General features: G+C 36.7%; 1 protein-coding gene across 1 annotated transcript; it reads right to left on the reverse strand.

Moving 5' to 3' along the window:
* Positions 1 to 9,543: 9,543 nt before the first annotated feature.
* On the reverse strand, positions 9,544 to 10,509 carry LOC140516878 (olfactory receptor 4A47-like). The gene has a single exon (XM_072627736.1). The coding sequence runs from the start codon at positions 10,495 to 10,497 to the stop codon at positions 9,544 to 9,546; it is 954 nt and encodes a 317-aa protein (XP_072483837.1). The 5' UTR covers positions 10,498 to 10,509.
* Between the last annotated feature and the right edge of the window lie 7,976 nt (positions 10,510 to 18,485).

Here is an 18,485-nt window from a genome sequence, read left to right on the forward strand (position 1 = left end):
TCTTATCAAGAATGCTTGAATGTCCTCTAATTAATTGAATGACCATTTTCCCCTGAAGTATTATACTCAGTTTTGCTGAGTAGGTGATTCTTGGTTTTAATGCTAGTTCATTTGATTTCTGGAATATCATACTCCATGTCCTTCAGTCTCTTAATGTGGAAGTTGCTCGATCTTATGTTATCCTGATTGTATTTCCACAATACTTGAAGTGTTCATTTCTAGCTGTTTTCAATATTTTCTCCGAGACCTTGGACCTCTAGAATCTGGCTACAATATTCCTAGGAGTTTCTATATTTGGATATCTTTCAGGAGGTTGTCAGTGTATTATTTCAATATTTATTTTGCCTTCTGGTTCTAGAATATCAGGGCCGTTTTCCTCGATAATTTCATGGGAGATAATGTCTGGGCTCTTTTTTGATCATGGCTTTCAGACAGTCCCATGCTTTTTAAAATGTCTCTCCTGGATCTATTTTTTAGGTCAGTTGTTTTTCCAATGAGATATTTCACATTATCTTCCACTTTTTCATTCTTTTGGTTTTTCTTTGTAAATTCTTGGTTTCTCATAAAGTCATTAGCTTTCATCTGATCCGTTCTAATTTTTAAATAACTGTTTTTTTCAGTGAGCTTTTGAGCATCCTTTTCCATTTGGCTAATTCTACTTTTTAAAGCATTCTTCTCCTCATTGGCTTTTAGGATCTCTTTTGCCAATTGAATTAGCCAATTTTTAAAGGTGTTATTTTCTTCAGCATTTTTTGGGTCTCCTTTAACAAGCTGTTGACTGGTTTATCATGACTTTCTTGCATCGCTCTCATTTCTCTTCCAAATTTTTCCTCCACGTTTCTTACCTCATTTTCTTTCTTCTTTTTAGAAAATGTGTTTCTTTAGTATTTTATCTTCTTTTTTCATTTATAACATATTTCAACAGACATGGAATCCTTTTTTTCTCCAATGCCACAAACTGCTTTACAAATGAAATTTGGGGCTGTTGCTTATCAAAATTTACAAGACAATTGATGTTTTTTATGTAAAACCACTTTATACTTTAATTTGTTCCCCAAAACCTTTTTTTGCCAGGTTAAAAAGTGTTGTTACAAATATTTACAGCATTTTCTTGCATTAGATGAACATTCTTACAAACTGAAAGAGGGAATTTTATGAACAGAGTAGAATGTCAGGGGCTTCTAGCTGTGCTATTTTTTTCTTGAATATAGTACTGAAAATAATGCATTATCCCTTGCATTTAACCCAAATCATTCTGTTCACATTTGAACTCCCATTTTTTGCTAAGTGGTCCATTCACCAAATAGAAAGTAAACAGAAAAGTCCACTTTGCATTGGATTTTCTTTCAGAAAGCAACTTGGAGAGAGTGGGGAAAGTTTTACAGAATGTCTCGGTAAAACCAGAACAGTCTGTGGTCAGAGCAATGGAGGTGACATTCTATAGCAAGAACTTCCTTGGTCAGCAATCTTTATTATTTGTGCTGCTGTGGATCTGGGATGAACTTTTGAAGGATTTGAGTAACAATGTTAAAAAAAATAATAGTGGAAGACTGGAGTATGATTAAAATGACTAAAAGAAAGTAGATATTTAAATATTCATTAATATCACAAACAATGTAGACATCCAAGAACTTTAAAAAAAAGTTTACAGCTCTGATCTAAGATTGTCAAAAAGAAGCTCCTGATCATAACTAGTATCTTCCATGGGCACTGGACCAGAGCATTATCCCACTAAGTCATGTGACCCAAAGTCAGAACAGATATTGTGATCTTACTTGATTTTCAAAATCCTCTTTGACATCTTCAATGGCCTGAGACCATTGCCTATTTTTTTTGGATGTTTCAGAAACAGAAGCCTTGACTTTTATGTCTTTGCCTGATGGTAACCATTGTTCTTTCTCATCTGAAGGATGGGAGAGAATACCTGTTCACCAGGAAAGTAACCTTTTATAGTCCTATTTTTTTCCCTTTTTTGAGAATTTCGCCAACCAATTACTTGACTTTTGGATCCTTTGTCAAGAGTAGGGTATACTCTGTGGACCTGTAAGTTCTCAGTTCCTCAAAGGTGGCACAATCAAGGGAGAGGAGTTTACTCTTTGGCCAGTCTCCTGACTGAGACTCAGATCAGCTGCTCAATTCCCCTGGGGTCTTTAGGCGTTGGCAGGGCTGCCATTCAGGGCTGAGATTCAAATCAGCTGCTCAGTTCCCCAAGACCTTCAATCTGAGGGCTCCAACAATAGAAGTTGGCTGCTGCCTGATAGGGTCACCACCACCACTGCCACTGCCACCACCCAGGGATGGGGTTAGTGGAGGACTCTTCTCCCTTGTCATAGAGGGGAAAGAGCTCTCTCACTGGCCTTTGAAGCTCTCTTTGGAGGCTGTGGGTTGAGGGATCTGAGAATTTCCACGGCTGCTGGGGATTCCACCCCCAAGGCCTGCTCCGGCCATGCTCCTCCAAGCGCCATGTGGTCAAGTTTGCGCTGTGTTCTCTTCTGCATCCAGTGTGACAGACCTTTCACGTTAGCCTTCCAGGTCACACTGGGCTGAAAATCTCTTCCACTCCATTGTTCTGTGGCTTCTGCTGCTCTACAACTTGTTGATAGTCTTTCTTTACAGGTATCTTATGGCCGGTGGAGGAAGAGCTAGACTATGTGTGTCTTTCTACTCTGCCATCTTGTGAGAAATTTATTTAAAAAAATCATTGCTACTTATTAAATGATCAAAAGATCGAAGTAGTTTTCAGAAGGCATGTCTGAAAGGCAGCTTTCGGTAGAAGAAATCATAGCTACCAATGATCGCATGAAAAGAAGAAAGAAATCAGTATTGATTAGAAATATTCATGCTAAAACAACTCTGAGACTTCTTCATACCTAACATGATCAAAAAGGAAAACAGAAATGCTGTAGGTCATGGAGAAAAATTGGGACACTAATGTACTCTTGGTTGAGTTGTAAACTCATCTAACCATTATGGAGAATAATTTGGAACTATACTAATATGGCTATGAAACTGTATATACCCCATGATCCAACAAAAGCACATTTTACTCTATACTAAAGAGATAAATCAGATAAGAACTTATTTGTTCAGAAATATTTAAACCAGCTCTTTCTAATATGAAACAAAATACAAACTTAGGGGATATCAGTTGACTGCAGAATGGATAAAAAGTTTTGGTAAATGTTTTGTGTTGAAATACTACTGTGCTATAAGCAATGAGGAGGAGGAAAGTTACAATCTTTTTTTTTTACTATCACACGAGTATTTGCCATTTGTTTTTATAAAAATGGATAGTATCCAACAGATAGTTCTCAGAAAATAAATCAAAGTTATCAATAGCCCCTTAAGAAAACACTCTAAAACATTATTTATTAGAGAAATGCAAATTTAAGCAACTTGGCACCAGGTATCAGATTAATAAATATGACAGAAAAGGAAGTTGATAAAAGCTAGTTAGAATATCGAAAAATAGGTATACTAATGAATTCTTGGTGGAGTTGTGAAATGGTTCACCATTCCGGAAAACAATTTGAAACTCTATGTAAAAGGCTATAAAATTGTTCATTTCCATTGACTCATAGATATCACTACAAAGAGATCAAAGAAATGGGGAAACGTCTTACACGTACAAAAATACACGCAACAGTTCCTTTTTTGTGTTAGCAAAGAATTAGAAATTGAAGGGATGTCCATAAATTTGAGAATGACTGAATAAGATATGGCATGTGATTTTAATTGAATATTGTTGTGTTATGAGAAATTATAAGCAAACAGGTATCAGAAAAACCTGGGAAGACTTATATGAACTTATTGAATGTGAAAGGAGTGGTACCTTGAGTGCCTTGTACCCAGTACTAGCAGTCTTCTATGATGATCAACTGTGAGAGACTAGCTACTCTAATCAATATTATGATTCAATATTATCCATCTGCTGAGAGATGTGATGAATTCAGAGTGGAAAGTAGAGGACTTAAAGAAATTAAAAAATGGAACAAATTCACTTTTAAAAAGCAAAGGTAATCCAAATGAGATTTATAATCAAATATCAAATCACATATAAAGCCTTTTATAAATCTTCAAATGCTGTATAAATTTTAATTATTGTTATTCTAATTATATATATCCTTCAAGATACAGAGACTTTGAATAAGCAGTGACAGTTGACAAAGGTTGGAGAGAGAACTGTGTAGGAGGAGAAGATTAAGTTTAACCAGTTCTGAGAGGTCACATGGTAATTCAAATAACTCTAAACTACTCCCTGCTTTAAAATTCATCTGCTTAACGTGAATATCCTTCTGGCAAAAATCAATGAATTTGAGTCATTGAATATACCTTATCAAAAAAAAATGAAATTTAAATAAGGGAATGTTATATGGTTGGTAGAGCATGTTTCAAAATTTAATTTCAAATGAGAGATGTTTAAGTGGCAAAATCAAGGAAATATGCGACTTGGGGGAAGGGGAAGGGATGGTGAGTGAAATGTCCATGAAGCAAGAATGAGAGAAAATAGATTTACTACCTAGACATAGTGTTTATAAGCTCAAGATAGCAATAGTACCAGAGGAAGGGCTCCATTTTATTCACTGGATAATCTCTGCACTATTCACAAAAGGGCTTAGGAAAGAATCACATACTATGATATTGGAGTAACAATCATGGTCCTCTGAAGATAAAACATAATTACAAGAGAATAACAAATACAATGATTAGAATGACGCAAAAAAAGATCATGATTTTAATGACAATGCACCAAGTTAATACAATGGATAGAGCTCAGGGCCTGGAATCAGGAAAATGTGACTTTAATCTGCCCTCAGCCACATGCTAACTGTGTGACCCTGCACATGTCACATGGGTATAATAAGAGCACCTATCTCCCAGTGAGGTGAAGATCAAATGAGATAATAATTGCAAAGTGTTTAGTACATTGCTTGGTTTTAAGTAAATGCTATATAAACGTTAACTATTATTTTATTCATTATCACCATCACCACCACTGCCATCACCACTACTGTTATCTTATCAAGTCTTAGTTCTATTTCTATACAGTTGGGAAAGCAGAAAACCATAAGAAAAAATGACAGTTCCAGCTCTTGGGGTATCTAGACTTAGGTATCAATGAATAAGCGCATTATGGAAACAGTGAAGCACATCAAGGCAGCCTTTAAAAAATGCACCTATGAAAGAATCTTTGAGAAATATTCCACTGGTCTGAAATATATAACAAAAATTGACAAATATGAAGAGTACAAATTGAGATCTCAACATTTTTAGAGGAAGTATGTAATTCTGATTCTTAAAACAGGAAAAAACGTCTAATAGATATTTACACCTCAGAAATTCATAATGTCTCACCAATGTAAGGCAACTTCCTTACTATAAAAAAAGATATTAGACAAAAGTATCAGACAAAAGGATTACAATGTTGTGGAAATAGAACAGCTTAAGTAAATGTCCCTGTTGTCCTTGCTTCTTTTAGAATTGAACTAAAGATGATTCACTGAAATTATTATTGAGATATATTTACATTTACCAAAACTTTTATCTGACTCTAAAAATAATCTGTTATATAAAATTGTAGCTCTACGATAATCTATATTGCATTGAATAAAAAGTAAAACAAGCAAATAAACAAAAATATACATCTTGTTCTGGGACTGTTTAGAAGAGAACTCAATTTAAAAAAAAATAATGAAATGAGATTATTTTTGTCACTAGCCATAACAATAATACTAAAGTATGAGAGGTGTTAAATAACAGTGTCAGAAGTGGTTTAAGACTGATTTCTTTTATATTAAAACTACAAAACTCCATCCAGTATGCCATGCTACCTTTCTTATTGAAAAATATGACACAGTAATAAGTAATTTACAACTTAATTATTGATATTACAATTTAGGATTGCTATTTGAAAGATTTGGAACATGCTATGTGATTTACAATGATCAGGTCAAACATAATTTGCATGTTTAGCTTTTACATATATGATAAATAATTTCCGTAATAAAAACAAATATTCCCATACTACCTGATTTTATGTCACATAATTAGTTTTGAGATGCAGTTTTAAGATGATAAAATTAAATATTACTATGAAGCTGGTTGATTTGCTTTGAAAACTTGGAACAATAATAACTTGAAGTAAAGTGAAAAATTGATTTCTATTTTTCTCTTCTCTAGAACATCCACTCTCTCACCAAAAGCACAGAACAAGAAATATTAATTCACATCACTAAATATTTTTGAACAATATTATTGCAAACATGATCTTTGCATCTACATTAGAAGAGGGAATTGTTTTTTATAAAAAGTTTCACCCAACTGTAATTAATTTATATTTTCCTGAGGATCTATGATGTTCTATTAAAAATTTCAACTTTTGGGGGGAGGAGCCAAGATGGCAGAGTAGAAAGACACACATACTCTAGCTCTGAAACCCACAGCCCATAAAATACCTGTAAAGAACTCCCAACAAATTCTGGAGCAGCAGAAGCCAAAGAACAATGGAGTAGAGGAGATTTCTGTTCCAGAAAGACCTGAAAAACCAACACCAAAGATCTGTCTCGCACTGGACCCTGGGTAGAGCCCAGCCCTGCCTTGGCCACGCAGCACCAAGAGGAGCAGATACCAGCAGGCTTCAGGGACAGAATCTCTAGCAGCCACGCAGGTCCCTCTACCCACGGGCGCTAAAGGTCAGTGAGAGAATCTTTTTGGCTCCCTGAGAGGTGAGCAGGGTGTCCCCATAACTCAGGCCCCCTCGGGAGGCATCAGCGGAGGCAGCAGCAGAAGGGGGCTCCCAAAGCAGGAAGGAGCTCGGATCCATTGTTGAAGGTCTCTGCAAAAACCCCCTGAGGGACCTGAGCCCCCTGTGGGGGCCTTGCCCCAACCTGTGCACCTGAACTTAATCTCACAATAGCAGCCCCGCCCCCCGCAAAAGCCCTGATGCTGGTAAGCAATATTTGAATCTCAGACCCCAAGCGCTGGCTGGGCTGATATGGAGGAGAGGTGGGTATGGAAAGGAAGCTCAGAAGTCAAGTCACTGCCTGGGGAAATGCCCAGAAAAGGGGAAAAAATAAGACCATAGAAGGTTACTTTCTTGGTGAACAGCTATCTCCTCCCCTCCTTTCAGATGAGGAAGAACAAGGCTTACAATCAGGGAAAGACACAGAAGTCAAGGCTTCTGTATCCCAAACATCCAGAATAAATATTCAATGGGCTCAGGCCATGGAAGAGCTCAAAAAGGATTTTGAAAATCAAGTTAGAGACGTGGAGGAAAAACTGGGAAGAGAAATGAGAGACATGCAGGTAAAACATGAACAGCAGGTCAGCACCCTGCTAAAGGAGACCCAAAAAAATGCTGAAGAAAATAACACCTGGAAAAATACGCTAACTCAATTGGCAAAAGAGGTTCAAAAAGTCAATGAGGAGAAGAATGCTTTAAAAAGCAGAATTAGCCAAATGGAAAAGGAGGTTCAAAAGCTCACTGAAGAAAATAGTTCTTTCAAAATTAGAGTGGAACAGATGGAGGCTAATGAATTTATGAGAAACCAAGGAGTCACAAAACAAAACCAAAAGAATGAAAAAATGGAAGATGATGTGAAATATCTCAATGGAAAAACAACTGACCTGGAAAATAGATCCAGGAGAGACAATTTAAAAATTATGGGACTACCTGAAAGCCATGATCAAAAAAGGAGCCTAGACATCATCTTTCATGAAATTATCAAGGAAAACTGCCCTGAGATTCTAGAACCAGAAGGCAAAATAAGTATTCAAGGAATCCATCCACCACTGCCTAAAAGACATCCAAAAAGAGAAACTCCTAGGCACATTGTGGCCAAATTCAAGAGTTCCTTGGTCAAGTAGAAAATATTTCAAGCAGCTAGAAAGAAACAATTCAAGTATTGTGGAAGTATAATCAGGATAACACAAATGTAGCAGCTTCTACATTAAGGGATCGTGGGGCGTGGAATAGGATATTCCAGAATTCAAAGGAACTAGGACTAAAACCAAGAATCACCTACCCAGCAAAACTGAGTATAATACTTCAGGGGAAAAAGTGGTCTTCAATTGAAATTGGGGACTTTCAAGCATTCTTAATGAAAAGACCAGAGCTGAAAAGAAAATTTGACTTTCAAACACCAGAATGAAGAAAAGCATGAAAAGGTAAACAGCAAAGAGAAGTCATAAGGGACTTACTAAAGTTGAACTGTTTGCATTCCTACATGGAAAGAGAATATTTGTAACTCTTGAAACTTGTCAGTGTCTGGGCAATTGGTGGGATTACACACACACACACACACACACACACACACACACATGCACGCACACAGAGACAGAGAGCACAGGGTGAATTGAATAGGATGGGATCATATCTTAAAAAATGATATTAGGGGGTGAGAGAGAAATATATGGGAGGAGAAAGGGAGAAATGGAGGGGGGCAAACTATCTCTCATAAAAGCGACAAGCAAAAGATTTTTAGTGGAGGGAAAAAGAGGGGAGGTGAGAGGAAAACATGAAGTTTACTCTCATCACATTCCACTAAAGGAAGGAATAAAATGCACACTCATTTTTGTATGAAAACCTATCTTACAATACAGGAAAGTGGGCAATAAGGGGATAAGTAGGGTGGGGGGGATGATGGAAGGGAGGGCAATGGGGGGAGGGAGCAATTTGAAGTCACCACTCTTGGGGAGGAACAGGATCAAAAGAGAGAATAGAAGCCATGGGGGGGCAGAATAGGATGGAGGGAAATATATTTAGTCTTACTCAACACGACTATTATGGAAGTCATTTGCAAAACTATACAGATGTGGCCTATATTGAATTCCTTGCCTTCCCAAAGGAAATGGGTGGGGAGGGAGGGATGAAGAGAAGTTGGAACTCAAAGTTTTAGGAACAACTATCGAGTACTGTTCTTGGTACTAGGGAGCAAGAAATACAGGTAATGGGGTATAGAAAGTTATCTGGACCTCGAGGACAAAAGAGAAGATATGGACAAGGAAAGCGAGGGATGATAAAAGAGAGGGCCCATTGGTGATAGGGACAATTAGAATGCTTGGTGTTTTAGGGTGGGGGGGACAAATGGGGAGAAAATTTGGAACCCAAAATTTTGTGAAAATGTATGTTATAAATTAAATAAATAAATATTAAAAAAAAGAAAAAAAATTTCAACTTTTCTTCCAAATTTATCTCTCTCCATCCTTGCCCTCTGATACCCACTGAAAAGGCAATGTGATGTCCATTATGCACATTAAATCATGTAAAATATTTCCATATAAAACACACTGGAACAAAAGTCAAAAAGTAAACCAAAAAGTATGCTTCAATCTGTATACAAAAAGCATTGGTTATCTATTTGTACACTTATAACATTTTTCATCGTACCATAATGCTCTTAAAGAAATAGTTCCGATAACAAAAAGATAGTTTCTAATGCTGACAGGAAGCTAATTTTTTCTTCGCATATACAGGATCAGCTTACTTAGACTCAAATAAGTTCTAAGAATGTTAAAATCTTCTATCATTTCTTTTGTGAAACATCATTGCTTGGCCAGGACATCCATTGCCTTATAGCTGGACATCACTTTTCTGTTCCAAAGCTTCCTCATGGCATTTTTCATTTCTCTGTTTCTCAGAGTGTAGATCAAAGGGTTCAGCATAGGAGTGATGATAGTATAGAAGACAGTTAGAGATTTATCAATGGGGAAGGTACAGACAGGCCTATCATACATGAAAATACAAGGGACGAAGAAGAAGACAACAACTGTGATGTGGGAGATGCAAGTAGAAAGGGCTTTTTGTTGGCCTTCGGAACTTTGGGATTTCAAAGAGTGTAGAATGACCCCATAGGAGATAAGCAAGAGTACAAAGATAACTGTGCAAATTGCTCCCCCATTGGCACCCACTGACATGCCAATTATATAGGTATCTGTACAGGAAAGTTCCAGTAAAGGGTTCATGTCGCAGATGAAGTGATCAATGATATTGGGTCCACAGAATGGGAGCCTAACAATGAAAAGCAGCTGTACTAATGAATGCATGAAACCTCCAATCCAGGATACCACCACCAGCAGAACACATACCTGCCATCTCATAATGACTAGGTAATACAAGGGTTTGCAGATGGCTACATAACGATCATAGGCCATAAAAATGAGGAGGAAAACTTCAGCCCCACCAAATAGGTGTTCCAAGAAGAGCTGCACCATGCAAGCTTGGAATGAAATGGTTGCTTTTTCACAAAGCATGTCTAGGGTCATTTTAGGGACAATGACAGTGGAATATGTAGCATCCATAAAAGACAGGAAGGCAAGAAAGAAGTACAGAGGAGACCTCAAACTCTTACTTCCAATGACAGTTATGATAATCAGGATATTGCCCACAATAGTTAGCATGTAAATAATTAAGAATACAGCAAATAGTATTTTTTGTACCTCAGGATTCTGAGTGAACCCCAGGAGGACAAACTCAGTGACATTGTTCCTGTTTTCCATGATTTTTGAAGGAGTGACGGGGGAGAGGAAGAGTAACTGTTTAATGGATATGGCACCGGAATTGTAGTTAGAAGAACTTTGAATTCAGTTTATACATCTACTCCTTTTTATGGACAATCTCATATTTTTTATGGGCATCATTTTCCGTATCAGAACACTGGTCGTAATAGTAAAAACTGAGATTTTCTGGAGTTGGGGCAGGGAGAGAAGAAATGATGGATGCAAATTTTAATCTCTCATATAAAAGTTGGTTAATCTTCTACAGTTTCAGCAGTCAAACTTTTACCTGTAAAGATAATTATGAAACATAAATATTTTATTGATCCATTTTTATTTCTGTTTCACTGCTCACTATACCACTTTACATCTGAAAGTATATGAATTAAGCCTTACTCATAGTTTCTCTTCCTTGTAAGGAAGGAATAAGGCATACTTTCTCAAATATTTCCTGTGACAAAATTGATCACTATAATTACACTACATTTCAATCTTTCTTTCTAGTTATATTGTTGTCAGTTTAGTGGAGATTGTTTTCCATTTCCTCCCTACTAGACTCTTGCTGAAGTTGAAAAAAAAGAACTCAAATGTTTCTCTAAATTCCAGATATTCGTATTTTCTAATAATGCAGATATGATATGTCATATTTGAGTGTTCCCCAAAAAATGGACATCTATAACATTTTTAGTTTTTGCTGCTACAAAAAGTACTTTAATGAATATTTTGTGGTATAAAATTGTTTTACTGGTGTCCTCTGAGGTGACTGCCTGGCGATGAATGGCATGAGTATTTTAGTTTCTTTTTATAAACACAACATTTAAAATTTATCTGTTAATGTTCTTCTAAAATTGCCAAGGCACTTCCACTTTAATAACATAATTTGCTCTCACATAAGAAGAAAAATAATTGGTAGTGATTCCAGATTAAGGCACAGAAATGTGAGACTGATTAAAGGTCCCCTGATCACCTACGTGAAAAGATTTGTATTTTTTAAAGTAATTAAGCACTTTCATTAAGTGAACTGTGGGTCATCCAAATGACCCTCTATCACTGAATAGCTAAAAACTAATATCACCTTGTTTCATTCAATCAATTGGGATTTGTTCTATTGTGATAATAATATTTTTTCTCCATAATAGCTTCATTAAAATATAAAAAAATACATCAGAAGAGTATCACTTTAAACTAAAATTAAAATTGTCATTTTCCCAATACGTTTATCACATCCTAAGATTGAACCTGAGATAAATAAATTCACGTTTAATTTTCTTTTAATTAAAGGTACCTATTTTAGAACTAGAAAATAACAAACATGACATAAAGGTCATAAAAATAATTATTATTGTTGTATCGTCATCATCATCAACATCTTTTCGCGTTTATCTAACATTTCAAAGTGTAGGTAAGAAATGGAAAAGATCATGTATTTTTTTTTTGCTTTTGAGTTTTTCTGAGGCCATTGTCTTATTAATAGCCAAACTCAGATCACTATAACCCTTTTGTGAAATTAGTATCATATGCCACTTTCTCAATATTTTCCTAAGCCTGATTTTTATAGCTTTCTAGTCTATTTGCAAAGATGTCACTTCAAAATGGATAATGCTATAATGTGTCTCATGTATTTTACGTGTCATAATCAGTTGAATCATCCAGTTGGTCATGTGAGAAGAACAGAGATTTCTGTATGTAGTTTACATCTTTATTATGATAATATTATTTTTCCCATTTCCCATTCAGTTTAGGTTAGCATCAACTTTATACTCTGAAGGCAAAACATAGTTTGGGATAGAATCAGAAATACGAGTTACTTGTATAAATATATTACCTGTCCATGAAGGCAACTGTTCCAAGTCCTGGATCCTGATATGTTTTCCGTGATGTTGAGAAACTCCAGATTAGGGTAGTGGAAATGCTACTCACCACTTACTCACCCTGTTGTAACCTAGGAGACATAAAAGTTCATGGTGATTCATTTCAGCTTAAAAGGTCTATATGAATCTTATTATTTATTATTGTGCCCCAGTTCTCTCGAATCAGTATATTTGCAAGCAATTAAACTTACGTAGATTGTGAAGTTGACTCCAAGTGGGTCTGTGGACGTTTTTGGCCACAAAAGAGAATTTTATCCATATTCAATAAGGTCAGAACCTCATGTCTATGAGTCATTCTAATACTGTGTTCTTAAAACTCCTTATCCTCTAATTAAATCCTCTGAGGAATCTGCCCAGAGAAGAAGGAAAGTCCACATAGTCCTTCAGTTCAATGTCTCTGGAGATGTCTCAGAGTTAATAATCTTAATTGTGGAGTCAAGAAAACAATGAGTCCAAAGGAAAAATCAGAAATATTTTCAAGGGAAATTACTATTTCATTACAGAGGTAAACCTATTAAAAGGCTTATGTGGTTTCTTCGATTTTGCACCAAATGTCAGCTGCGGGCTCAGGATTCTAGTCTCCTGAATAGCTAATTTGTTACAGAATTTAGAAAAAACGTGAAAAATAATGTCTCCATCTCAAACACGAATGCACTAAAATGTTTTTTTTTCTGAAGGGTCCTACAGAAAGACAGAAAATTTAATTAGCAACAATTCATTTATTAACTTGTAAATTAATTACTACTTCTTACTGGAATGAAATTTATATTGTCCTTAATATTTCAAATGTACCTTATAAGTAAAAAGTTTTCTACCATATGAATATTAGAGAATGGAGAAAAGACTATAGATGGAAGAGCAGTAAAATATACTTTTATTTAAGAAGTAAATGGAAAGAGATATAAGGATATTTTTAGTGTTTTATTTTTCCCCAATTACACTTAAATGCAATTTTCAATATTCATTTTAAAATTGAGTTCCAAATTATCTTTCTCCTTCCCTACTCCTCTCATTGAAAAGATGAACAGGGAGTAGAAGGATGGACCTGCTCTAGCTCTATCCCCATAGCCTATAAAATACTTCTAAAAATGACTGTAATCACATTCTAGAGCAGCAGAAACCACGAAACTACAGAGGAAGAGGGATTTCCAGCCCAAGACAGCCTGGAAGGCCAACTGGAAAGGTCTATTTCACTGGGCTGAGAGTCCAACGGAGCTCAGCCTTTGCCACGAGGCACAGATAGGATTGGAGCAGGCATCATGTTGTGGATTCATGGGTAGTAGCTGTGGTTCCCAGATTTCTCAACCTACAAATGCTAAAGACAGCTTCAAAAGTCAGTGAGAAAACTATTTCACCATGGGAAACAAGGTCTGTCCATAGCCTTGGTCCCAAGGCAGGGGCAGCCACTGCAGCAACGGGGTAATTTTTTAGAGCCCTGTGCCTAAAGGCCTGGGGGAATTGAGCTGCAAATCTGGGTCTCAGGTCTGACTGGTGGTCCTAGGGTGAGAAGGAATGCTGGCATGCTGGAACTTTGGGTGCTTTGGAGAGGATCCTGAGCAGAAAAAGCTTGTGGCTGCTCCTGCACCAGAGCACAGGCCAGGAGAGGCATAAACACCTCTCCCCTGATTGTGCCAACATGGAGGAAGTGAGAACTTACAGGTCCCTAGAGTATATGCTCCAAGGGACAACGGATTCAAAAGTAAGTAACTGGCTGAAAAAAATGCCGGAAAAGGGGGAAAATAAGATTTACAATCGTAGTGAAAAGGTATTTTCTTCCATCCCTTTAGATGATGAAGAACAAAGTATACCATTAGAGAAAGACAAAAAAGTCAAGGCTTCTACATCGAAAAACTCCAAAAAACATGCCATGATCTCAGGCCATGAAAGAGCTCAAAAAGGATTTTGAAAATCAAGTAAGAAAGATTGAGAAAAATTGGGAAGACAAATAAGAACAATGGAAGGAAATGATGAAAAAGGAGTCAACAGCTGGCTAAAGGAGACCCAAAAAATGCTGAAGAAAATAACACCTTTGAAAACAAACCAGACCAAATGTAAACCGAGGTCAAAAAAGGAAATGAGGATAGGAATGTTTTAAAAATCATAATTAACCAAATGGAAAAGGAGGTTCAAAAAATAACTGAAGAAAACAATTCTTTAAAAACTAGAATGGAGCAGATGGAACCTAAGGACTTTATGAGAAACCAAGAAATCACAAAAATAAAACCAAAAGAATGAAAAAATGGAACATAATATGAAATATCTCATTGGAAAAACAACTGATCTGGAAAATAGATCCAGGAGAGACAATTTACGAATTATAGGATTACTTGAAAACCATGACCAAAATAAGAGCCTAGACATCATCTCTCATGAAATTATCAAGGAAATCTGCCCTGATATTCTAGACTCAGGTGGCAAAATAAATATTGAAAGAATCTAAAAATCCCCTCCTGAAAGAATACAAAAAGAAAAATCCCTAGGAATATTGCAGTCAAATGGTTGACTTGACAGGTCAAGGAGAAAATGCCGCAAGCAGCCAGAAAGAAACAATTCAAGCACTGTGGAAATACAATCAGGATAACACAAGATCTAGCAGCTTCTGCATCAGCTCAATGAGAAGGACCTATTCCAATGAACACGAAGAGCACATAGCACACAGAGCAGGGTGTCCCTGACAGAACAGGGTCAAGCAGCAAAGCCCCAGGGCATTCTGAGGCAGCTGCAGCATGGCGAAATCTCAGAGGAAAATAATCCATGATGGAAGTCCAACATAATTGAGCGAGTGAGAGCCACAGTGCCCCAGGTATCTACAACAGCTGCTTCTGAGAATATCAGCCCTCAGATTAAATGCCTGTAAGTCACCTACTCGAAATTCGGGGAGCCAAAATGACGCAGTGGTCAGCAAATGTTCTCTCCAGCTCCCCTTGGTGACTTTGAAAGAACCATAAAATATTTCCTCAGAAAAATCTTGGAACAGTGGGGTCCGCAGTAGGGGCAAACAGTCTAGTAGCATGTGAGGCTAGCAACATCGCTAAGGGGGATTCCTCTTAATGTGGCAGAGGGACAAAGTTGTCTCAGACAGCCCCACATCAAGAAAATGAGAGGAGATTCAGAGCCCCAGGGAGTGGAATTTCACAACCACCAATGCCAGGAAACCAGGCGTGCCTCAGCACCCCAGGTGAAATGGGAAAACAGTAGAGGAGCCAGGATCACCAGCCGCTCAGCTTGCCTTTGCTGTAACTCAGCTGCGGAGACCTCCAGTGACAAGATCACCCCTCCCCCACATTTAAAAAGCTAGCTACAGGGAAAATTCAGGGAAACACAAGAAGAATTCACCTGGCCTCTGCTTTTTCACACCAGCAAGCTCCGCACCACGTTCTTTAGCTTGTAGCTGAAAGAATCAGAGGTCACAACACAGAAAACCTCATCATCATGAGTAAGAAGCAAAGCAGGAAAGAAAAGACAATATAATTTTTCTATGGGGCCAAGAACCAAAACACGAATACCAAAGAGGTCAGCCTTGAGACTGTACTCCCATCTGAAACTTCAGAAGGAACTGTGAACTGGTTTCATGCACAAGAGTTGAGGAAGGAAATACAAGAAAACTGGCCAATGATTTTAAAAGTATGGAAGAAGAATTCACTGAGGAGAACAGCTCTTTCAGAAGGAAAATTGGATAAATGGAAAAGGAAGTACAAAAACTAACGGGAGAAAATAATTCCTTAAAAGGAGTAATTGGACAGATGGAAAATGTGATACAAAAGTAAACTAAAGACAACAATTTGATAAAAATTAGAATTGGGCAAGTAGAAGGGAATGACTCTATGAGACATCAAGAATCAGTGAAACAAATTTTGAAGAATTAAAAGGTAGAACAAAATGTAAAATATCATTGGAAAAACAATGGAAAATAATTCCGGGAAAGGAAATCTAAGAATTATTGACTTAACAGAAAGCCATGATGAAAGAAAAGAATCTGGACAATATTTTCCAAGAAACCATCAAGGAATACTGCCCAGAAGTCCTAGATCCAGAGGGCAAAAGAACCATCAAAAAATCCACCATTCACCTCTAGAAAGGGATCCAAAACTACAAACACTAAGGAATATCGTTACAAAATTCCAGAACTATCAAGTGAAGGATAAAATATTACAAGCAGTTAGAAAGAAACCATTCAAATATCGAGGAGCTACAGTCAGTATCACACAGGAACTTGTGGCTTCTGCATTAAAAGATTGAAGGAATTGGAATTCGATATTCCCTAAGGAAAAGGAGCTGGAACTACAACCAAGGATCACTTACCTAGCAAAGCTGAGTGTAATATTTCAGGCCAGGATATGGACATTCAATGAAATAAGGAATTTCCAGACCTTCCTGACAAAAAGGTGAGAAGTCAATAGAAAATTTGAACTTCAAATGCAGGTCTCAAGAGAGGCATAAAAAAGGGAAAAGAAAAATTGGTTACTCAATAGGAACAAACTGTTAACTTTCCTATAAGGGATGATGACACTTGTTAATCTTGAGTACTGTATATCTGTTGCGAAATATAAAAGGAATATACATAGATAGAGGGAGCGTGTATAAAGTAAATTATGTGACTACAGAAATGTGATTTAACGGTGCAAAGGGACTGTAACAGGAGATGGGAAAAGGAGGAAGCAGACAATGGTAAATTACAGCAGAGAAAGAGGCAAAAAATTATATTAAAGTAGAGGGAAAGAGGGGAAGGTAATGAGAATTGTTTGAGAGGAACTCTCATCTTATTTGTTTCAAGGAGGGAACAATAAAATAATTAAGTATATAAATCTAACTAGCTCTACAGGCAGTAGGAGGGGAAGGAGGAAAGAAAGGGGAGTGGAGACTAAAAGGGAGGGAAAAAGTAGGAAAAGTAAAGAGGAGTGAAAGGGAAGGGAGTTGAAAGAACGAAGGAAATACTGAGAGAGGTGGTGGTCAAATTTTCAAACTCAGTTGTGGAGGGAAAGGGAGAAGGGAGAACTAAATGCACAAACGGTGGGAAAGAGGGTGGAGGGAAAGACACAGACAGTAACCATGACTGTGAAAGTGAATGGGAAGAACTCTCCCACAAAACGGAGATGAATAATAGAATGGATTAAAAATCATAATCCAACAATATGTTCTATACAAGAAACACATTTGAAACGGGGGTAGGGGGGATACACACAGGGTAAAGGTAAAAAAAACAAAAACAGGGGTAGCAAACCTAATCTCAGACCAAGAAAAAGCATAAATAGATCTAATCAAAACAAATAAGGAAGGAAATTACATCCTACTAAAAGGCACCATAAACAACGAAGCAATGTCTTTAGTAAATATATATTCTCCAAGTGGAATAACATCCAAATACTTAGAGGAGAAGGTAAGGGAGTTACATGAAGAAACAGACAGAAAAACTGTACTCGTGAAAGACCTCAAAATACCCCTCTCTGAACTTCATAAATCTAACCTTAAAATAAAGAGGAACGAAGTTAAGGAGGTGAATACCACTCTGGATAAGGTAGATATGATAGATCTCTGGAGAAACTTGAACGAGGAGAGAAAGGAATACGCTTTTGTCTCACGGGCATATGGTACATATACAAAAACTGACCAAGTACTAGTACATAAAAACTTCACAATACGGTGCAGAATGACAGAGGTGGTCAATGCATCCCTCTGATATCATAATGCAAATAATTATATGTAATAAAAGGCCATGGAAAGACACATCAAAAATTAATTGGAAACTAAATAATATAATCCTAAAGAACGAGTGGGTTAAATATCAAATTATAAAAATAGTTAAGAACTTCATTCAAGAGAATGACAATAATGAGACAACCAGTGTATCTTTGAATGCTTACATGAACAAAATAGAGAAAGAGGTGATCAATGAATTGGGCATGCAGCTGAAAAAGTTAGAAAAACAAAAAATTGAAAATCCCCAAGTAAATACCAAATTAGAAATACTGAAAACCAAAGGAGAGATTAATAAAATTGAAACTAAGAAAATTATTTAACTAATAAATAAAACTCAGGGATGGTTTAATGAAAAAAAAACAATATAATTGATAAACTTTTGGTCAATTTGCTTTAAAAAAAGAAAGAAGAAAATCAAATTAC

Source organism: Notamacropus eugenii, chromosome Y (genome assembly GCF_028372415.1).
Source record: "Notamacropus eugenii isolate mMacEug1 chromosome Y, mMacEug1.pri_v2, whole genome shotgun sequence".
NCBI lineage: Eukaryota > Metazoa > Chordata > Mammalia > Diprotodontia > Macropodidae > Notamacropus > Notamacropus eugenii.

What these genes read in the sequence shown, in the direction of transcription:
- LOC140516878 (XM_072627736.1), bottom strand. Translation starts at nt 10,497, where the DNA reads ATGGAAAACAGGAACAATGTCACTGAGTTTGTCCTCCTGGGGTTCACT.